Source organism: Pseudochaenichthys georgianus, chromosome 24, assembly GCF_902827115.2.
Source record: "Pseudochaenichthys georgianus chromosome 24, fPseGeo1.2, whole genome shotgun sequence".
NCBI lineage: Eukaryota > Metazoa > Chordata > Actinopteri > Perciformes > Channichthyidae > Pseudochaenichthys > Pseudochaenichthys georgianus.
In genome coordinates, this window is record NC_047526.1 from 29,158,090 (window position 1) to 29,177,159 (window position 19,070).

Here is a 19,070-nt window from a genome sequence, read left to right on the forward strand (position 1 = left end):
ATTGAGTCCACACCCTGAAGTATATGAAAGTGTAAAGGAGTGTTTCCTGGTCTGGATCCCTCCTGTCTCTGATGTGTTATCTGCGGATCTAACCAGCAGTTTCCTATTAGCTTCACTCTCTGAACACACTCTCTGTGCCAGCTTCATGCTGAGACAACACATTTGACAGCTGGCTGCCTACAACTGACTCTGCATTATGCCAACGTTGTGAGCTTCATGTCCTTCATTAATCATTATCTATGGATAATTAGAGGTTTGTTCAAATATTTAAAGTCATTTTACTTGATTTTCTGCCCAGTAAAAACTGAAGCCGCGGCGATTATATACAGTAGTTGTGCTGTATTTGTGAATATTGGCACCCTTTCAAATATCTATTGCATCCAATTCAATGCTGTATCTAAATGTGGGACACTATGGGATGATTTCTACTTCAAATCAAATCAAATCAAATTTTATTTCTATAGCACATTTAAAAACGATTTTCGGTCGAGCCAAAGTGCTGCACATGCAGATAATAAATAACACATTACTACCGATGTAAACAGAAGACAAAAAATTACAACAGCAAATATAAAAATCAAACACAGGGAAGTGTCATGAATTATGTTGGTTTCAAGAGGATTTCCCTAAAGCCCCTGTCACACTGTCCCGAAATGTACACCCGATGGACACACGAATATTGAATTGTGAATTTCGCACGAAGATGGCCCCGAACCACACACGAAGGCAACATTTACATTACATTTAAGACATACAACTGCCACGAAAGTAACACAAACAATTATGTTAAAGTACTATGATACTGTACTGATATTTTCAGACTTTGTTCTTTACTTTCTCCGTCTTTATATGTAGAAGATATTACGTTTTCTCCGTCATGTTGTTGTTTCCATAGCAACAACAACTTCCTGTCAACTGTCCTTCAAAATAATATATTATATCCTTTTCAGTTTCACAGAACACAAATTGGGTTATTTACATAATATGTTTACATGATTTTGTTGTGCAATAAAACAACCCGATGGACACACGATAAAGGAAATGTTCAAATTCGGCTGTGATCGTAGCAACATCGGGACATTCGTGAGGGCATCTAAGCCATCGTATGACTCCGGCAGCAACTTCGTGAGCGGTGACAAAATCTTTGGCATGCCTACAAATACCCGAAGGACCTTGCGAAGGTTCATTTTCGTGTTGAATTCGTGTGTCAATTTTGCCCTTCGTAAGGCCATCGTGAGGGCATCTTGTTATCCTCGGTGCCATCGGGCATTCGCCCCGATCAGAGTGAGGGCGAATGCACCGATGATAACACGAAGATGACACGACTTGACAAGATGCCCTCACGAGTGCCTTACGAAGTTCCCGCTCACGAAGTTGCTGCCGGAGCCTGAGAAACTCCACTGGCGGTCATACGATGGCTTAGATGCCCTCACGAATGGCCCGATGTTGCTACGATCACAGCCGAATTTGAACATTTCCTTTATCGTGTGTCCATCGGGTGTCAATTTCGGGACAGTATGACAGGGGCTTAAAGGAAGGGAGAGAGGTGTGACTTATTGATATCATTAAGTGTGACTTACACTTTGAAAGGATTTCACTATGTCTCTCATGTCAATTGCTAAACGTTGAAAAATGACGCTTCAAGACTGTTCATCCAACCATACTATAAAAACATGTTGGCACAAACATGGAGCTGAAAGGAGCCGATTTTATGAGCTTTAACATGGTATCACTATCCTGATGGCTAAAACAAATATGTTAACATTGGCTAATTTGGATTAACAGAAAGCTAATAGCTAACCCAAATTTGAATATAAGGTGATGGAAAAAAGTAGAACAAAGTTATTTTGTATTGATCCTGCAGTCAACATGAATGTCTATAGCAAATGTCATGGAAATCAAGACAATTGTTGCGGAGTTTTCACTCAAAAGCACACATTTCAATATCATGGTGGTGCAAGAGGAAAACTCAGGAGATCAACAATCCATGTATGTCTTTAAAAGAAAGTTGTTTTAATCCATCTGGTAGACATTTCACGTTTGTGTGCAACTGAAAAAATCTGGGAATGCTTGAGAAAAAGTCAGTAGGCCTTATCGTAGCCTGGCTTATGGATCTGATGGCTTCTAAACATCAAGATAAAACCAGAGGGTGAATATTACAGATACCAGCTGTAAGTCAGAAACAGACGTACACAAGTGCGACACACACCATCACACACCATGTCAGTAAGTTATTCGATCGGTGAGCAGCAACGCGTTTTTTAATAAAGCAAGGCCCTTCATCAGAAACAGTTGCCAATGGCGGTTAACTGCCGTTTCCGTGGTAACCGTGGTGTTTTGTGATGGAGTGTGGCGAGAGGCTTCATTTGAATGACAAACATTCACTTCATTTATTGTTGACAGAGGGAGAGGGGGAGCTGGACAGGCAGAGAAAGACAGGAAAATAGAGTTTATTGGAAAGTGGGAGATTTTCTCTGAACCACTGAATCGTGAGATTACACTGAGTAGAGTGGGACACACACACACACACACACACACACACACACACACACACACACACACACACACACACACACACACACACACACACACACACACACACACACACACACATACCATATCTAGTAGACACCCTATACACACACACACACACACACACTATATAAACACAGTACACATACCTTCACATACCAAAACACACAAAAACTCACACTAGGTGGATTACATAGAGGTTAGAGGACACACACACACACACACACACACACACACACACACACACACACACACACACACACACACACACACACACACACACACACACACACACATACAGCCTATTTTGTGATATTTATCTTTGATAGCAGAACTTTTTGTGTGATTGGACGACTATTGACTGGTTGTTAAATACTGCAGTAAAGATCTGCACTAGCATAATGAAGTACAAATATTTCAAGAACTGAGATAACATGAAAGCACTGATAAGCTAACAAAAAGTAAAATAGCATCAAGAGGACTCTACTCTTAAAGGATGGACATGTGGAAGGATTGTCCTAATGCTCTTTAAAACTATTGTGTACATTGTGAATTCATCCGGTCACCGAGGACTGAGTTAGGAAGAAAGGAAAGGTTAAAAAGAAAGGCCTGAACATGTGAAATGGTTTACTATTATCTGTTAATCAAGCTTTATAAGAATATGAGATCTGTACTCTTCATGAATGAAAACAAATACTTAGATAATAAGGTCAGCAGTGTATTCAATGTCTATGTCTGATTTGTTTGACATCGCTAGGAAACACTTGCACTTCTATTGGCTAACTTCCAACACATTGTACGTGATATGCTACGGGGCGGGACATCTTTAAGTGGTTGACCAATTACAACAGAGCCGGCCAGCTAACCAATCAGAGCAGACTGGGCTCTGGTCTCAGACAGAGGGTGAAAACAGGCAGTATGAGAAAAATAAAGACCTTTTTGAACATTAAAGCATGGAGACATGTCACAGTAGAGGCACAACATATAAATATGAACCTGAAAATTAACTTATTAGAGCTCCTTAAGAAATTGCTCAAGCCAAATTGTCTTCTTTTATTCAAGGATTGATATTGAGATCTTATTTCTGATATAAACGTCTTTCCATTCTCAATATATCTTGAAACTGATGTTGACACTGTCAGTAATAACTCAAATATGATCACAAGGAGTGTAAGAGACAGTCTGGAGAGAATCCAGCCCCTTCCTCTCATTCTCTCTATCCCACTTTTTATGTTGGTAATTTTAATATCACTTGAATAATATGAGGGTTTATTATTGACTGAGGTTGTGGCTGAGTGGACTGATTCAAAAATAGATTCATCCGCTGCAGTCTGGATCTCTCTGTCTCTGCTATGCTGTCGTCCAGCAGAGATGATATGTTGATATTGTGTGAATAATATCTGAGGCATTATGGAAGTGCTTTTTGGTTAAACGAAATATATGAAGTTACTTTAGCCTGGACGGACTGCATAATAGAGAGGCAGTCACACGTGGAATGAGAAAAAGCTCATTTCCGTCTGAAGTATAACTTAAAATGAATTGAGTTCCAACATTTATATACTCTAGGTTTCTCTTGGGAAATGTGCTTTATGCAGCTATGAAATAATAAGTAACAGGAAGAAAATGACAAGAACTGTCATTTCATGAAATCGAAATTTGACACAACATACAGCATTAAAAGAAGGGAGGGATGTTCTAAATCTCAAATATGGAAAGAAATGATACTTAAATGTTTTGATAAGTAGTTTCTCATCAGTTAAGGAAAAGCTACAACATGGTAAACTTGGAATATACTTACCACGGGGTTGACTTATTAACAATATGTTTGAATATGTAATGTATATATTAAAATAATGGGGCAGGATATTCATAACATTCCTCGTGGGAAAGTCAGTTGTGCAGCATTTTTTATGCAAAATACAAACGTTTTCATCATTCTATAATATCTGAAATATCACACAATTACAACCGCTTAAACGGGGCTACCCCGCTGCAGTGGAAATGTGCCATAAGTGCTTTGTTAGTAATTCTATCGCTCGAAGTGGAGTCGAAAGAGATGAGTTTTCAGTCTGCGCCGGAAGGTGTGTAAGCTATCTGCTGTCCTGATGTCAATGGGGAGCTCATTCCACCATTTTGGAGCCAGGATAGCAAACCCACGTGTTTTTGCTGATGGGAACTTGGGTCCCCCTCGCAGTGCGGGTGCAGCGAGCTGTTTGGCTGATGCAGAGCGGAGTGCACGTGCTGGGGTGTACGGTTTAACCATGTCCTGGATGTAGGAAGGGCCAGATCCATTCGCAGCATGGTACGCAAGTACCAGTGTCTTGAAGTGGATTCTAGCAGTTACCGGAAGCCAGTGGAGGGAGCGGAGGAGCGGCGTGGTGTGGAAACATTTAGGAAGGTTGAAGACCAGACGAGCCGCTGCATTCTGGATGAGCTGCAGAGGTCGGATGGCACATGCAGGTAGACCAGCCAGGAGGGAGTTGCAGTAGTCTAGGCGTGATATGATAAGAGCCTGGACCAGAACCTGTGTCGCTTTCTGGGTCAGGAGGAGACGTATCCTCCTGATGCTGTAAAGCGTTTATCTGCAGCAGCGGGTTGTAGCAGCGATGTTTCTAGGATCACGCCCAGATTCCTTGCAGTCTGAGTCGGGGAAACAACAGAGGTGCCAATGTTGATTGTTAGGTCAAGAGTGGGACAATCTTTTCCCGGAAGGAAAAGCAGTTCAGTCTTGTCAAGGTTGAGCTTGAGGTGATGAGCAGACATCCACTGAGAGATGTTCGCTAGACAAGCAGAGATGCGTGAGACGACCTGGGTCTCTGAGCGGGGGAAGGGCAGAATTAATTGGGTGTCGTCAGCGTAGCAGTGGTAGGAAAAACCATGCGGGCTAATGACAGATCCGAGCGAGTTTGTGTACAGGGAGAAGAGGAGGGGACCAAGAACAGAGCCCTGAGGGACCCCTGTAGTTAATTGACAAGGGTCGGACTCCGACCCTCTCCAAGTAACCCTGTAGGTGCGGTCTTTGAGGTATGAGGTGATGAGGGAAAGTGCAGAGCCTGAAACTCCAAGTTCTTGGAGAGTGCGAAGGAGGATCTGATGGTTCACCGTGTCGAATGCAGCAGACGGGTCCAACAGGATGATGACAGAGGAGAGGGAGGCTGCTTTAGCAGTGTGCAGTTCCTCAGTGACAGCAAGGAGGGCAGTTTCTATTGAGTGACCTGCCTTGAAACCAGACTGGTGCGGATCCAGAAGGTTGTTCTGATGGAGATAACAGGAGAGTTGTTTAAAGTCAGCGCGTTCAAGTGTTTTAGACAGAAACGGGAGGAGAGAGACAGGCCTGTAGTTTATAACGTCAGACGGGTTGAGAGTGGGTTTCTTTAGGAGAGGGTTTACTCTTGCCTCCTTGAGACTGTTTGGAAAGTGACCAGAAGTTAGAGAAGTGTTGATGAAATGGGTGAGAAACGGTAGAATATCAGGAGCGATAGTCTGAAGGAGGTTCGAGGGGATAGGGTCCAGAGGACAAGTGGTAGGGTGGGCAGAGGTAATGAGGGTAAGAACCTCACTTGGAGAGACAGGGGAAAAGGAGGTCAGTGTGTGGGTGAAAGGAGGGTCTGGTGACCCAGCGGTGAGTAAAGGTGAGTCAGAAAAAGAAGAGCGAATATCATCAACCTTTTTTTCAAAGTGGTTAACAAAGTCGCTTGACAGAAGGGAGGAGGGGGAAGGGGCTTTGGGGGGGTCCAATGGGGTGGAGAAGATGGGAAATAGTTTTTTAGGATTGGAATAGGAAGATTGGATCTTATCTTGAAAGAAAGTGCTTTTTGCCTGAGAGATCGAAGCAGAGAAAGAGGAGAGTAGAGCCTGATAGGTTAGGAGGTCGTCATGGTATTTGGATTTCCACCGTTTCCGCTCTGCTGCCCTAAGGGCGGTTCTATTAGCACGCAGTGCGTCATTTAGCCAGGGAGCAGGAGGGGACTGATCTATCTGTAACAAGATAGAAAACCCAGCTAAAAATGAAAAGTATGTCTGCCAAATTCAAAGTACGAGGGAGGGGGAGTATCATTTGTGTGTGAGGAAAGTAGAAGATTGTGTGACTTAACAAAAAAAATATATACACTGATGCTACACACATGACTCCTACACCTCATTTACAGGTATTTGATATTGTATGACACTTTAAATGTATTCAAATGAATGATAACACCATTCTAAACACCTGTATACTCTCACATAATGTACCTGATATGTGGCAAGTACATGGTGATATAAGGCTGTGTCTAAAAGGTACTACCTCACAAAATAACCCGTTACCTTGGTTGGTGATTGGCTAATGGTTACACGAGCCAAAAAATCGTTATGACATCATAAAGTGTCTACAAATCTGATCAGCTAATTTTCAGACAGGTTTTTATATAAATGGATCAGGACAAAAAGAGATTCAATATTTTTTCCTGAAACGTTCAGAATCTCTTTACACAGAGGGGACACATGTTTATGTATACAATACCTTTAATATTGTTTGCTTTTGTGCGTCCCAGTTGGCGCTGAGGCCCGAGCAGACGGTGCTCCCTCTGGTGGATAAAGCCAACACCGTGGAGACGAGGAGAGGAGTGACGTTCCAGCATCCGGAGATCATCGCTCACACAGACATGCTCACCTCAACTCTCTCTGAACCGTACTACTGGAAACTACCCGAGCAGTTCAGAGGCTCCATGGTAGGAAACTCTCAACTCTTCTCAACACATCTATCTCAAATCAAGCCAACTTTGTCGGAGTGGAAACATTATACAATCAGTGCAGTCTTATTAATGTTTCAATCAATGCCCTTCATCTTTCTCCAGATCACAGCATATGGTGGACAGTTGAAATACGCTGTGTACTTTGAGGCCAGGGAGGAAACCGGCCCTTCGTCCTACGAGCCTCAGGTCATCATTAAAGGCGGTCCTAACCGTAATATCCTGATGACACGGCACATACCGGGACTGCAGATTGGCACGCTCACCCGCCACCAGATCGACATGACAGAGGTAAGAACGCTTGGATAAAAGTGGAATATTTCAAATAAATTAAGGAAAAATCTGCCTGTTATGGAACAGAAAGAAAGGGTAGCTCTCTGTGGTGCAAATATATTAGCACATCCACCAGTTTTGTTTTATAGAATTAGTTTATTCTATTAAATACCAACTATCAAAGTTAATGGCACTTAATATTGGGAGGTCTATCAGTCCATACAAACAGGGTCTGGTACATTGGTCATAGACTGCAGTAATAACATAGATTTGTCATTGTGTTTAATGTTTGCGTTTGTATTTACAGCATGAGTGGAAGTACGCAGATGGCAGGTCCATGACTCGAGAAGACTTCATGGATGTTTTGTTCTATGTGGAATATATCCTCATTAAGGCTTCTCACGGAAACTTGATGAGACACAGCCGGTAAAACCCCCACACACAAACACAAACACACACACACACACACACACACACACACACACACACACACACACACACACACACACACACACCATGGCATACACCTCCACACAGCGTGGCTACTTAAATATGAAATAGAATAAAAGCCACTTCCACAGTCATACATCCTTCTGCAAATCATCATGTTGTGTTAAAATACCTGCATGTATCCTCTTTAACATGATGACAGGCAAGTAACTAAATTATAGCAATTTCCAACAAACCAGTGTTAGTAAAACAAACACAAAATAAAATACTTGTTATCATATACTTCACTGTATTATCGGATGCTTAATGATGACTTTTTCTCCCCCAGTATTTCAGAACTCAGTTTGACGGTGGCCGAGGAAGGCAGACCAAGCAAAGAGACCTTGAAAGCCCATCAGATAGAGAAGTGTGATTGTCCAATCGGATACTCCGGATTCTCCTGTGAGGTGGGTGCTCTGCTGAACACACCCTCACACACGCAACACTGCACACGAGTGAAGTCCTTATGAAACTTTTCCAAAGGTGTTCCTTAGAAATCAGTTATCAGTTGTTGCAGGAGTCAGCAGGTACTTGAACAGGATTTTCAAAAAGCTTTTTATAATATCGTTTTGAAGAACTTCCAGAACTGTATAAGTGCAAATACGACCATTGGAAACTCCTCATTTTAAAGGAAACAAAAATAATTTAAATAGAATTGTGATTAAGATACATACTCAGCGGGTTATTTTACAATTAAAAAATAAATAACCAGTCAGTTCTCTAGACTGAATTGATAAAAAAAGACATAAACATTTCTGTACTACAAGTTCTTATTTTCATCGGCCAACAAGAGTCTTCGATAAGCTGAAATGTTCTTACAATAAAATCTAAAATCACCTTTCACCTGTTGGATGAAACTGGGAGACATGAGGTGAATGTTCGCAATATAGCCAGTGAATATCAACGTATAACTGCGTCAATAAGTTTTCTGTAGATTACTTTCTGTGTTTGTAATAATTAGTTTGATGAAATTGCTTTAAAGCAGCAGCCGAGCAAACTACATAAAATTGGAACATACATAATATTCAAGTCATGAAGCAGTGTTAATATTGCAGAAACGAAAATAAATAGTGTTCATATTGAAGTTAAAACAGGATTTAACAATCCAAACATGAATTACAGAGTACTTCAGAGGAGTGAGTGCTTTCTGTCCGCTGCCTTCAGAATGTAAACATGGAGGTCACACACTCCGCTTTCAATACTATCTCACAAGTTTCCAATTTACATTTAGTTCAGAGTTTTAAGCCTCTGCGACGCCTTTCAGACTCTCATGTGTTTTTTTTAATTCAGCCAGGATTAAGCCTCACTGAGAGTCTCTTCCACTCAGTTGTGATTTTGTCAAAGCAATTGACTTTCAGCTGCGTCCAGCTCCTTCTCTTAAGCCACAGAGCGCATATAGCAGTGACTCAATCTGTACTTTAATGAGGATTTTCTAGTGGCAGTTTATGATACACAAAGGCAACCGTTCCGGGCATTTCTGCTGCATGGCGGTGCCTGAGAGTCATTCAGGTATTATTGTGTTCATCTCAAAGAGACACATGAGTTGCAGCAAACTTTTGACTATATTTTTCAACCTCTGTTTCACTTTGGCGGGCAGAGGCACAGACATCTATATCGCCATTGAAAAAAACGAGCCGTGTACATAATTTAGGAGTTACAGATACCGTTGAAAAACTGCCAAATGCAAGCTAAATATCAAGCGGCAGCTAAACTTGAAATGTTCAGGTCGTAGAGGTCTTGGCTGACAGATGGCCATTCTATTTGTAGCTGCCGTCGTTGTTAATAAAGTATTTTTAAACGGGCGTTTAGCGCTAGCAGAGGGAACAGATGGCTCTTTAAATGGACTCCATTAATTATTACTGAACAAGAGAGAGAGGCAGAGAGAGTTACCTTGCATGCCTCTGTGTGTGCGTGTGTATCTGCATGTGTGTGTGTGTGTGTGTGTGTGTGTGTGTGTGTGTGTGTGTGTGTGTGTGTGTGTGTGTGTGTGTGTGTGTGTGTGTGTGTGTGTGTGTGTGTGTGTGTGTGTGTGTGTGTGTGTGTGTGTGTGTGTGTGTGTGTGTGTGTGTGTGTGTGTGTGTGTGTGTGTGTGTGTGTGTGTGTGTGTGCGTTGAGTGAGTGGGTTTGGGAGGGTGCGTGCACGTGTGTGATCAAAAGTTACTGAAGGGAATAACTCTTGATTGTATGTGTGTGGGGGTGTGTGTGTGAACGAGAGAGAGGAGTGGTCAACAGTTGAGAAATAACAATTAGGGATAATTGTGTGGGTCCATTTCTGTAGTTCTCGTGTGTGTGTGTGTGTGTGTGTGTGTGTGTGTGTGTGTGTGTGTGTGTGTGTGTGTGTGTGTGTGTGTGTGTGTGTGTGTGTGTGTGTGTGTGTGTGTGTGTGTGTGTGTGTGTGTGTGTGTGTGTGTGTGTGTGTGTGTGTGTGTGTGTGTGTGTGTGTGTGTGTGTTCCAGTATCCGGCAAAGTGTGGAATAACTGCTGGAACACATGCCATCTCTTGCTCCTTCCATCACATAATGACATCACTATGTAACACTCATACTTCTATTGGCTAGTGCTCCAACACATTTTACAAGATAGGCTAAGGGGCGGGACATCTCTGAGCAGTTTACTTATCGCAACAGAGCCGGCCAGCTAACCAATCAGAATAGACTGGGCTCTGGTTTCAGACAGAGGGTGGAAATAAGAAAAATAAAGACCCTTTTGAACATTACAGCATGTAAACATGTCATAGTAGAAGCACAAAATAAATAGAACCTGAGAATGAGCAGAATAGGGCCCCATAAAAACTACATCTAATTGTTTACCCTAATTTTCCCTTTCATTCTGTTTCTGTCTGTCTCCTGTCTCTCTGTCTGTCTCTCTATCTGTCTGTCTCCTGTCTCTCTGTCTGTCTCTCTATCTGTCTGTCTCTCTGTCTGTCTCCTGTCTCTCTGACTGTCTCTCTGTCTGTCTCCTGTCTCTCTATCTGTCTCTCTCTCTCTGTCTATAGGAGTGCGCTGCAGGTTTTTACCGTCTTCGCTCCGGCTCCACAGCATCTGCTCCTGCATCCAGAGTGCCAACCGCTGCCGGCATGGGCAGCTGTGTTCAATGCCAATGCAGTGGGCACTCTTCCACCTGTGACCCTGAGACATCCATATGCCAGGTAAGTGTGTGTGTGTGTGTGTGTGTGTGTGTGTGTGTGTGTGTGTGTGTGTGTGTGTGTGTGTGTGTGTGTGGTGTGTGTGTGTGTGTGTGTGTGTGTGTGTGTGTGTGTGTGTGTGTGTGTATGTGTGTGTGTGTGTGTGTGTGTGTGTGTGTGTGTGTGTGTGTGTGTGTGTGTGTGTGGTGTGTGTGTGTGTGTGTGTGTGTGTGTGTGTGTGTGTGTGTGTGTGTGTGTGTGTGTGTGTGTGTGTGTGTGTGCGTGTGCGTGTGCTCGGCCACTGGAGACCACTCATCCTGCCATATGCCAGGTAGTTTCTGGAGAAGAGAGTGAGATGAGAGAAAGAAAGTGTGTATGTGTGTGTGTTGGGGGGGATGTCAGGTTCTGTAATTAGCCCTGCAATAATTAACGACCCCGGGGCTCATTCATATTTAGTTTAATGTCCTCTCCTCTGGATCTGACCCAAAGTTACATCCTCACTTTGGGAAAGAGTGGAGAGGATGGTCTTATCAGGAGATTAAACCACATTAAGGCAAAGACACCCAACCCTTAAAATGTAACACAACATGCACATGTACTCAACAGTGACAGATCAACGGAATTTTTGTATTTTGATTTTCTAAATGCTCTGAAATGTCTCTTATTTTCCTTCTGACATTTTATTTATTTAGTCAGTGCAAGTAAACGTAATGCAAAACACTTGGAAAAGAGAAACACTTGCATGTTTGGAGAGTGTGTTTCCATGATATTCTGCTTGCCTGTGTTCCGTACATCACACCGGTGGCTTGTGGGATAAATCTGCACATGCCAGTTGTTAGTCACTTCCAGCCTTTTCACAATCTGGTCAGTTTTGATTCCCCATTTGAAGCCTTCTACCCCGGGGAGAAGTTGGTCACTTGCTGCCCACAGGTCAGCGCTCATATTTGATCTGTAAAAAAACTGGCAGACTTCGCATAAATTCACTGTTTCTCCATGATTTTAAGGCCACGGAGAAAAACGGTTCACACCGAAACAGAAAAATCCATCTCAGAGACTCGTTTTGGACAAATTGGAGTTCCCATTTAATTATCTGGCATACACACTTGTAAACAAACTCTAAGAAGATGCTGGCAGCTGTGTTCTCTTCAAGCCTTTTCTGAAAATTGATACCTTCTTTTTACGATTAGTATTTTTCTGAAGACTTGAAATATTGCAGGTAGTACGAGTGGCTCACCTTTCTTCATTTAATAATTGCGGTATTATTACAACTTTTTAGAAAGCAGATTTGTTTACAATAAATACAACTAGTGTCCAATGTAGCTCAATTATTAGTCAATGTTATATTGCTCCAGGTGGAGTGTGGGATTTGTTGTTCGCTCGTGTGACTGATTACTGTCTGAAGAACATGAACATGACAACTAAAAGGATCAGGAATTATGTAAAGTGTCCAATCATTTATTCCACTCGTAATCAAAAGACACTTACAGGCATAAAAAACATTCCTAATGTAAAATGCTTGAATCTTGTTCTTAAAGACATTTTGTTTGAAAGTATGGATTTAAACACTAATTCATTAACTTTCAAACATAGAATCATATTTATGATAATCGTAAATAAGTATTAGCGCTGTCTTGATATACATACGTTGGCTGTTATCCACCTCAAAGTCTTTGGATGTGTTCAACCACACCAGAGAAAGCTTTGTAATTATGTATTTGTAATTACAGCAACATTCACAATTATGGCACGTTTCCACTGCAGCGGGTAGCTCGCTTTAAGCGTGCCGAGCCGTGCGGGGCCCGTTTTTGGTTGCGTTTCCACTTGGCCTAGTACCGGCTAGCGGGTCCTAATTCATAGTTTTTCTGGCCCCATAAAATCGTGGTTCTAGGGCCAGGAACAATCTGGCTGAGTCGGGCTGAGCATGCTAAACTAGAGAGAGAATCGCTGGCAAGGGGGCTACAACTACAACAAGATGAACATATTTTACCGTGATTTAATTGTAATACACGTTTCAAAATGATGCCGAAGTAACAACATACTGATACCGGTTAGTAAAAACCATGAATTAATGCTTTGACAAGTCTGCAGACAGACGGCCGGCGAAAAACCTTTTTAAAATGCGTGTTTTCGAAATGTAGCTTGGCTAAGCTAACGTTATATATGCTCCGACCGTCCACACTCACAACAACGGCCTATACAGACATAAATAAACCAGCGACTGTATTCTCCATGACACAAACAGTCTGTGGTTTGTACTTGTTTAACTTTTGTCTAGTTTCTGAACAGATATGAGGAGCTGTGAGCTCTGAGTGCTAAGAGCTAACGGCTGTGTTGTTTTTCTGGGGCTCTCATTGAAGATGACGTCACGGCTCCGCCTACACTGCGTTACTATAGTAACTACCCCAGTTCCTAAACTGTCATGGTGAGCCGGGCCTAATAAGGCCTAACCAAACCGAGTGAGGCTGAGCGAGGCCTGCAGTGGAAACGCGCCATTAGTTATCAACGACTAAGGACATTTCCAAAAATACCTAATGGATTAGAAACACAATCCAATGTATGCCCGGGTGTAAATAGCACTGTCTACCTTATTTTATTGGTTTTGTTGCTTATTTCCTGTGTTTACACCCTCTTTTCCAACACATTCCCCTTCTTTGACTCTTCCTCCTTGTCACGTCCTTGTTTCTTTGTATACCTTCAGTTCTCTAATTGTTTTGCCCCAGTCTCCCTTTGCACTCCCTTTCGTTCTCTCTCACCTCTCCCGGATTTCTCTGTGTCTGCCCATTTGTTTTTCTCCTTCCTTACTCCCCTTGCGTTTGATTTCTTTCACTCTGCCTCCCAGCCATTTATTCCTCGCCCTTTTCCATCTCGCTCTCTATAACGGCGTCATTAGCATTTTCTATCCGAGCGGGCTAAATTGAAAATGCTAAACGAGTTTGTTTCTATGGTAATTAGTGGTAACGAGGAACACAGGAAGTTAATGGAAATGACTTGCCTCGTTAGAAGGCAACTTCCTGTTCCACTGATTGAAGTTCCCATCTTCAACAAACAAGGCGAACACATAAGACTGAACCCCGGGGATATTAAACAGAGAGGGCTGCGTGTTTGTGTACAGTATATCATATATTTGTGTGAGTGTACGTTGTTTGTGCTTTTATGACTGTGTGTGTATGTGTGGGTATAGGTGTGCTTTTTTCTATGCAGGGTGTATATATTGTGGAAATGTACTGTACATATATATGAACACTCTGCACTTTTGCATGGTATCTGTCAGAAAAAGGTAATGTGTTTCTGTTTTAGTTTGAACATTATGTGATAAGCATAGCCGAAAAGAAACTGAACATATTTTGGATAAGGTTATGTTGTCATTGTACCCTTGTGGCTATCCTTACAAAAAGTTTAAAAAGTAAATGAATACTTCAGAAAGCCACTTGTTTGAGAAAGGAGGATTACGAAACTCTTTGATGTGTGAGATCGCTCCTGTCGCTAACAGCTAGCTGGCGGCTAACAGCTAGCTAGCCGCTGCTGATCACAGTCTCACATCACCTCATCATGCAGGAGTGGAACTGAGCCCAAAAGACATGTATTACTGTGTCGACTACATTTTCTATCAGAAATAGTCCAGGCTAGATATGCCCGTGTGTGTGTGAAGGTCCTAGAATGGTTTAGAAACTGTAGGAGGTGAAAAAGAAATGAACAACCACTTCCCCTGCTGCATGCGATGCTCGGCACCGCAGAAGCAGCTGCGATCACACCAGGTACTTTCCAGTGACAGTGGAGATGTGTGAATCTGTATGCATGTAAAAACAGCAGCCGCTCAATCGACTTTCTCCTGGATAACAACCTGATTGCTAGTTGTTTTCATCAATTTGTCTGAAAATCTAGGGGAACAGACAACTTTGAGGAGATTGAAACTGAAATAACTTTTTGTGTCACTGACAATGAGTGTATACACCTTACAGCGAAGCACACCAGTGATTAAAACTGCTACTATTATCCAAAATTGTTAAGTGAACTGACAGCGGGTAACAGTACCAGCATGCCACTATTTTTCTTTTGTATACGCGTCATCTAATCTCGGTGTAAATCAACCAGCGGTGCCAGGATAATTATCTCACTTGCCAGAAAACAAGCCTCCCCTACGGCCTATGCCACTTTGTCAGTAATGAAGGAGGGGGTGATGGGTGACCCCGTCTGTCGTCTTTTCAATTACTCATTGTCAAATTGAGACAAGTAGACACATACAAGGGATTGTACACTGCTTAAGAGTTGTAATAATTTTTTGTTATGCTCAAACAAATCGGGTGTCTCGCTTTCATTGTGCCAGTGGCAATATTCAAATACAACATGCAGATGAAAGTGTGCTCTTAATTTCATTTTGAAATTAGTTTAAAGATGAAAAGCTTTTGAGGATAAGCAGAATGAGGGTTTTTTGTGTAATTATGGTCCAGCTGCTCACACGGTCACATTTTGCATACACGCCAAGAGCTGAGGATGATGGGGAAATGTAACATCCACACACACCAGGGTTAGAGTCATGGTAGGGTTGGAGAATAAATTAAAGGCGTTGCAATATCTTCACAAATGTAACATTCATCTCTTTTTTTGTGTGTAGAAGTGCCACGACAACACAGAGGGCGATCGGTGTGAGCGCTGCGCTGCGGGTTTCTATGGTGTGGTCCGAGGTTTCCATGACGACTGTAAACCCTGCGCCTGTCCCCTCACTAACCCAGAGAACAAGTAAACTTCTTCACTGATTCATCTTTTTTTTAGAAGGGCGAGAATTTTAAAGAATGTTGTATCAATCGTGTATCACATAGTTATATTGGTCATTCTCCTTTCTAATGTGAATTCGGGTTATTTTTGCTTCAATTTTAAACATGTAGACTTCTTTTCATTATATGTTCACTGAAAGTATTTACAAGCTTTTTCTGTGGAAATCTTTCCATGTCTAGTTTCAGTCCAACGTGTGCAACAGAGGGATACGATGACTACAGATGTACCGCCTGTCCAGAGGGATATGAGGGCAAATACTGTGAGAGGTAAGAAACACTCACTAAAATCATAATCTCTCTATCATAATTAGAAACATGTTTACAAGACATTTTGAGGACGTGGAATGAATCAACTGCCTATGACAAGTTGACAATGCCAATGTTGAACTGTGTTACCGAGGTCAAATCATGCTACGTGTGTAAAACACAATGTGGTGTGTATGTGTAGATTGTAGTATTAAAGTGTGGGGAATATATATTTTTGTGTTGGGACCAGATTAATTTGTTCCCAGTCCTCATCAAAAGGCCTTTATGTGTTCAACCAAAAACTACAATTTCTAAATGCTAGCAATAATAGCACTCACCTCTTTCCTTCTTTCCCATGACTCACCTCTGTCCAGGTGTTCTACTGGTTACCATGGTAACCCGCGGATGCCCGGCGGCCACTGCGAGGAGTGTAAGTGTTCGGTGTGGGGTGCGCAGCCCGGACCATGTGACCCGGTCACTGGCCAATGCCAGTGTAGGGTCGGGGCATCGGGGACGTCATGTGACCAGTGCATGGACCGGCATGTGTGTGGAGACGCTGGCATCATCTGTAAGACTCACACATTTATATTTAAACTATTGTTGGTGTTTCCTTTCTGTCTTTCTTTCTTTCTTCTCTGGTTTGAAGCCTATACTTAAGCTTTGAAACGTACAAGTTTACTGACAAAGTGGTCTATATTATGAGAATATAAATCGTAATGCCAATAGTTTTAATAGGAAGTATATCGAAGAAGAAAGTGTTAAAGAAGAAACTAACCCCAAAAGGATGCTCACCAGAGCTCACCTTTGCCACGCCCAATCATAGCATTACAACTTTGTATCATTAGGTTATTGATCAGGCCCGCAGACATTCCTCTGTCTTGTATTTCATTTTTATTTAGCGGCCCACCACCCAGCATTGTCATCTGATATTGTGCTCTTTTATTTTGCCGATGAAATGCAAATGAATGAGCAGTCGGAGCCCATTTTCTCCGGTTGCCATGGGAGCCAGGGAATCGTGGTAGAAGTCAGATTGAAGTCATTTAGAATATCATTTCAATGTAATTTAGAGCTAATTTAAACTTAATATGACCATAATGGCAGGGCCAATTCCGGCTTTAGAGGAAAAAAGGTTATAAGACTGAGTGTAAAATTGCTGCTGTCAGGTCAGGGAGGAAATTGCTTGCTCAGGTCTTTATGTGTCCAGACACAAAGCGTGTTCATAAATTGGCACTGCGAGAGCTGCGGTGCACCCGGACTCCAAACTGGTCGCTTCTACGTCAAAACTGTAATCACAAGTCCTGATGGTTTACAGAGTGGAGCGATCACACTGCTGTGCACTTGTTGAAGAGTGATTGCTCTGCGTGTTGCCCTTTGTCCTATCAAACGCCACCAAGCAGGGAGTCGGCAGACTTGAATAAGGGGAAATTCAGGTTCATTTCAAATCTACAATATAACATAATTTGCATTCAAACTGAGCAAATGTTGAATATGTGAATTCCTGGCTGCCGTTATTGAATGTTACCGACATCCACATTGTAAAACAACTGGATGAAACATACAGGAATTTTAATAACCTCAGAAAATGGCTAAAGACATATTTTAAACAAAATCCTAGCCATAACCCATGTTAGTATTTTAGTAGTAGACCAAATAGGTAGATAGATATGTCACGATATGTACAGATGTCCATTTTCACTTTTCACTAGTTGTCACTTTAACTTATTCCGTACTTTTTTTTTTTTTTTTTTTTTTTATTTATCCTTTATTTATCCAGGAATGTCCCATTGAGATACAAGATCTCTTCTTCCAGGGAGTCCTGACCAACACGGCACACAACAAGTTTCAACATAAAACAAAGGCATTAAACAAAAAAAACATACAATTCAAATATAAATACAGAAGGCCATTTGTGCAGTGGCAAGAAGCATAATCACATCAGCAATAGCATCAGGTAAAACAGTTACATGTTTCATGAAGGGCTAATCGTAGCATACCTTTAAAAGCATTTACAGTAGGAAGTGCCTCTAGACAAAGTTTTACTTGCAGCGTATTCCATAAAAAGGGAGCATAGTGGGAGAATGCAGCTTTACCAAGCTCTGACTGCATCAAAGGAACATTTAAAAGCATCCCATTTGCTGCTCGTCTAGTATTAAAAAAGCAAGTATAAAATGACAGAAGTCTGGAGATATATAAGGGCAGCTTACCTAGCAATGACTTAAGGATAAAAATCAACATGTGTGATTGTCTTCTTTGGTACAGAGAGGACCATCCTAAGGACTGATACAAAGTGCAGTGGTGGGTGCGAGAGCCTGCACCCGTTACAAAACGTATAGCAGTATGGTACGCAGAGTCCAGCTTTTTAAGCAGGGAGGAAGAAGCATGCATATAGATCACATCGCCATAGTCTAATACAGACAGAAAGGAACTCTGCACAATTCTCTTCCTGGCTTCAGACGGGAAACATTTCCTTAAACGAAAGAAAAAGCCCAGTTTAGGTCTAAGTTTTCTCAGTAGGTTCCCAATATGAACATCAAAGGCCATCTTTTCATCAATCCATATGCCCAGATATTTGTAGGATGCTACTTTGTCAAGGCATGTCCCTTCCAGTGTAAGAATCGGAGGGACAGCTGTATTAGCTCGAGAGCGAGAGAAGGTCATGTACTTGGTCTTTTTTGCATTAAGGACCAGTCTTAGCCTTAGCAAGGAGTGTTGCAGTGTATTAAAAGCATCCTGTAGAAGCTCTATAGCCTGAGTTAAAGAGGAAGCCACTGTATAAACAACTGTATCATCGGCGTATAAATGAAACCGTGCTGGGTTTATCCCATTTCCTAGTTCCTTTATAAAGATGGAGAATAAGACAGGGGCCAAAATAGAGCCTTGTGGAACACCTTTGTTTATAGTAAG

At 42.0% G+C, this 19,070-nt stretch overlaps 1 protein-coding gene across 2 annotated transcripts in view; it reads left to right on the top strand.

Moving 5' to 3' along the window:
- Positions 1-19,070, top strand: part of lama2 (laminin, alpha 2) — a 202,303-nt gene that overhangs the window by 136,020 nt on the left and 47,213 nt on the right. For both annotated transcript variants that reach the window (XM_071202002.1, XM_071202003.1), the window contains 8 exons: positions 7,065-7,241; positions 7,368-7,553; positions 7,843-7,961; positions 8,314-8,431; positions 11,020-11,172; positions 15,761-15,885; positions 16,101-16,187; positions 16,541-16,734. In XM_071202002.1, the coding sequence (XP_071058103.1) occupies positions 7,065-7,241; positions 7,368-7,553; positions 7,843-7,961; positions 8,314-8,431; positions 11,020-11,172; positions 15,761-15,885; positions 16,101-16,187; positions 16,541-16,734 (1,159 nt within the window). The remainder of the gene's footprint in view (positions 1-7,064; positions 7,242-7,367; positions 7,554-7,842; positions 7,962-8,313; positions 8,432-11,019; positions 11,173-15,760; positions 15,886-16,100; positions 16,188-16,540; positions 16,735-19,070) is intronic.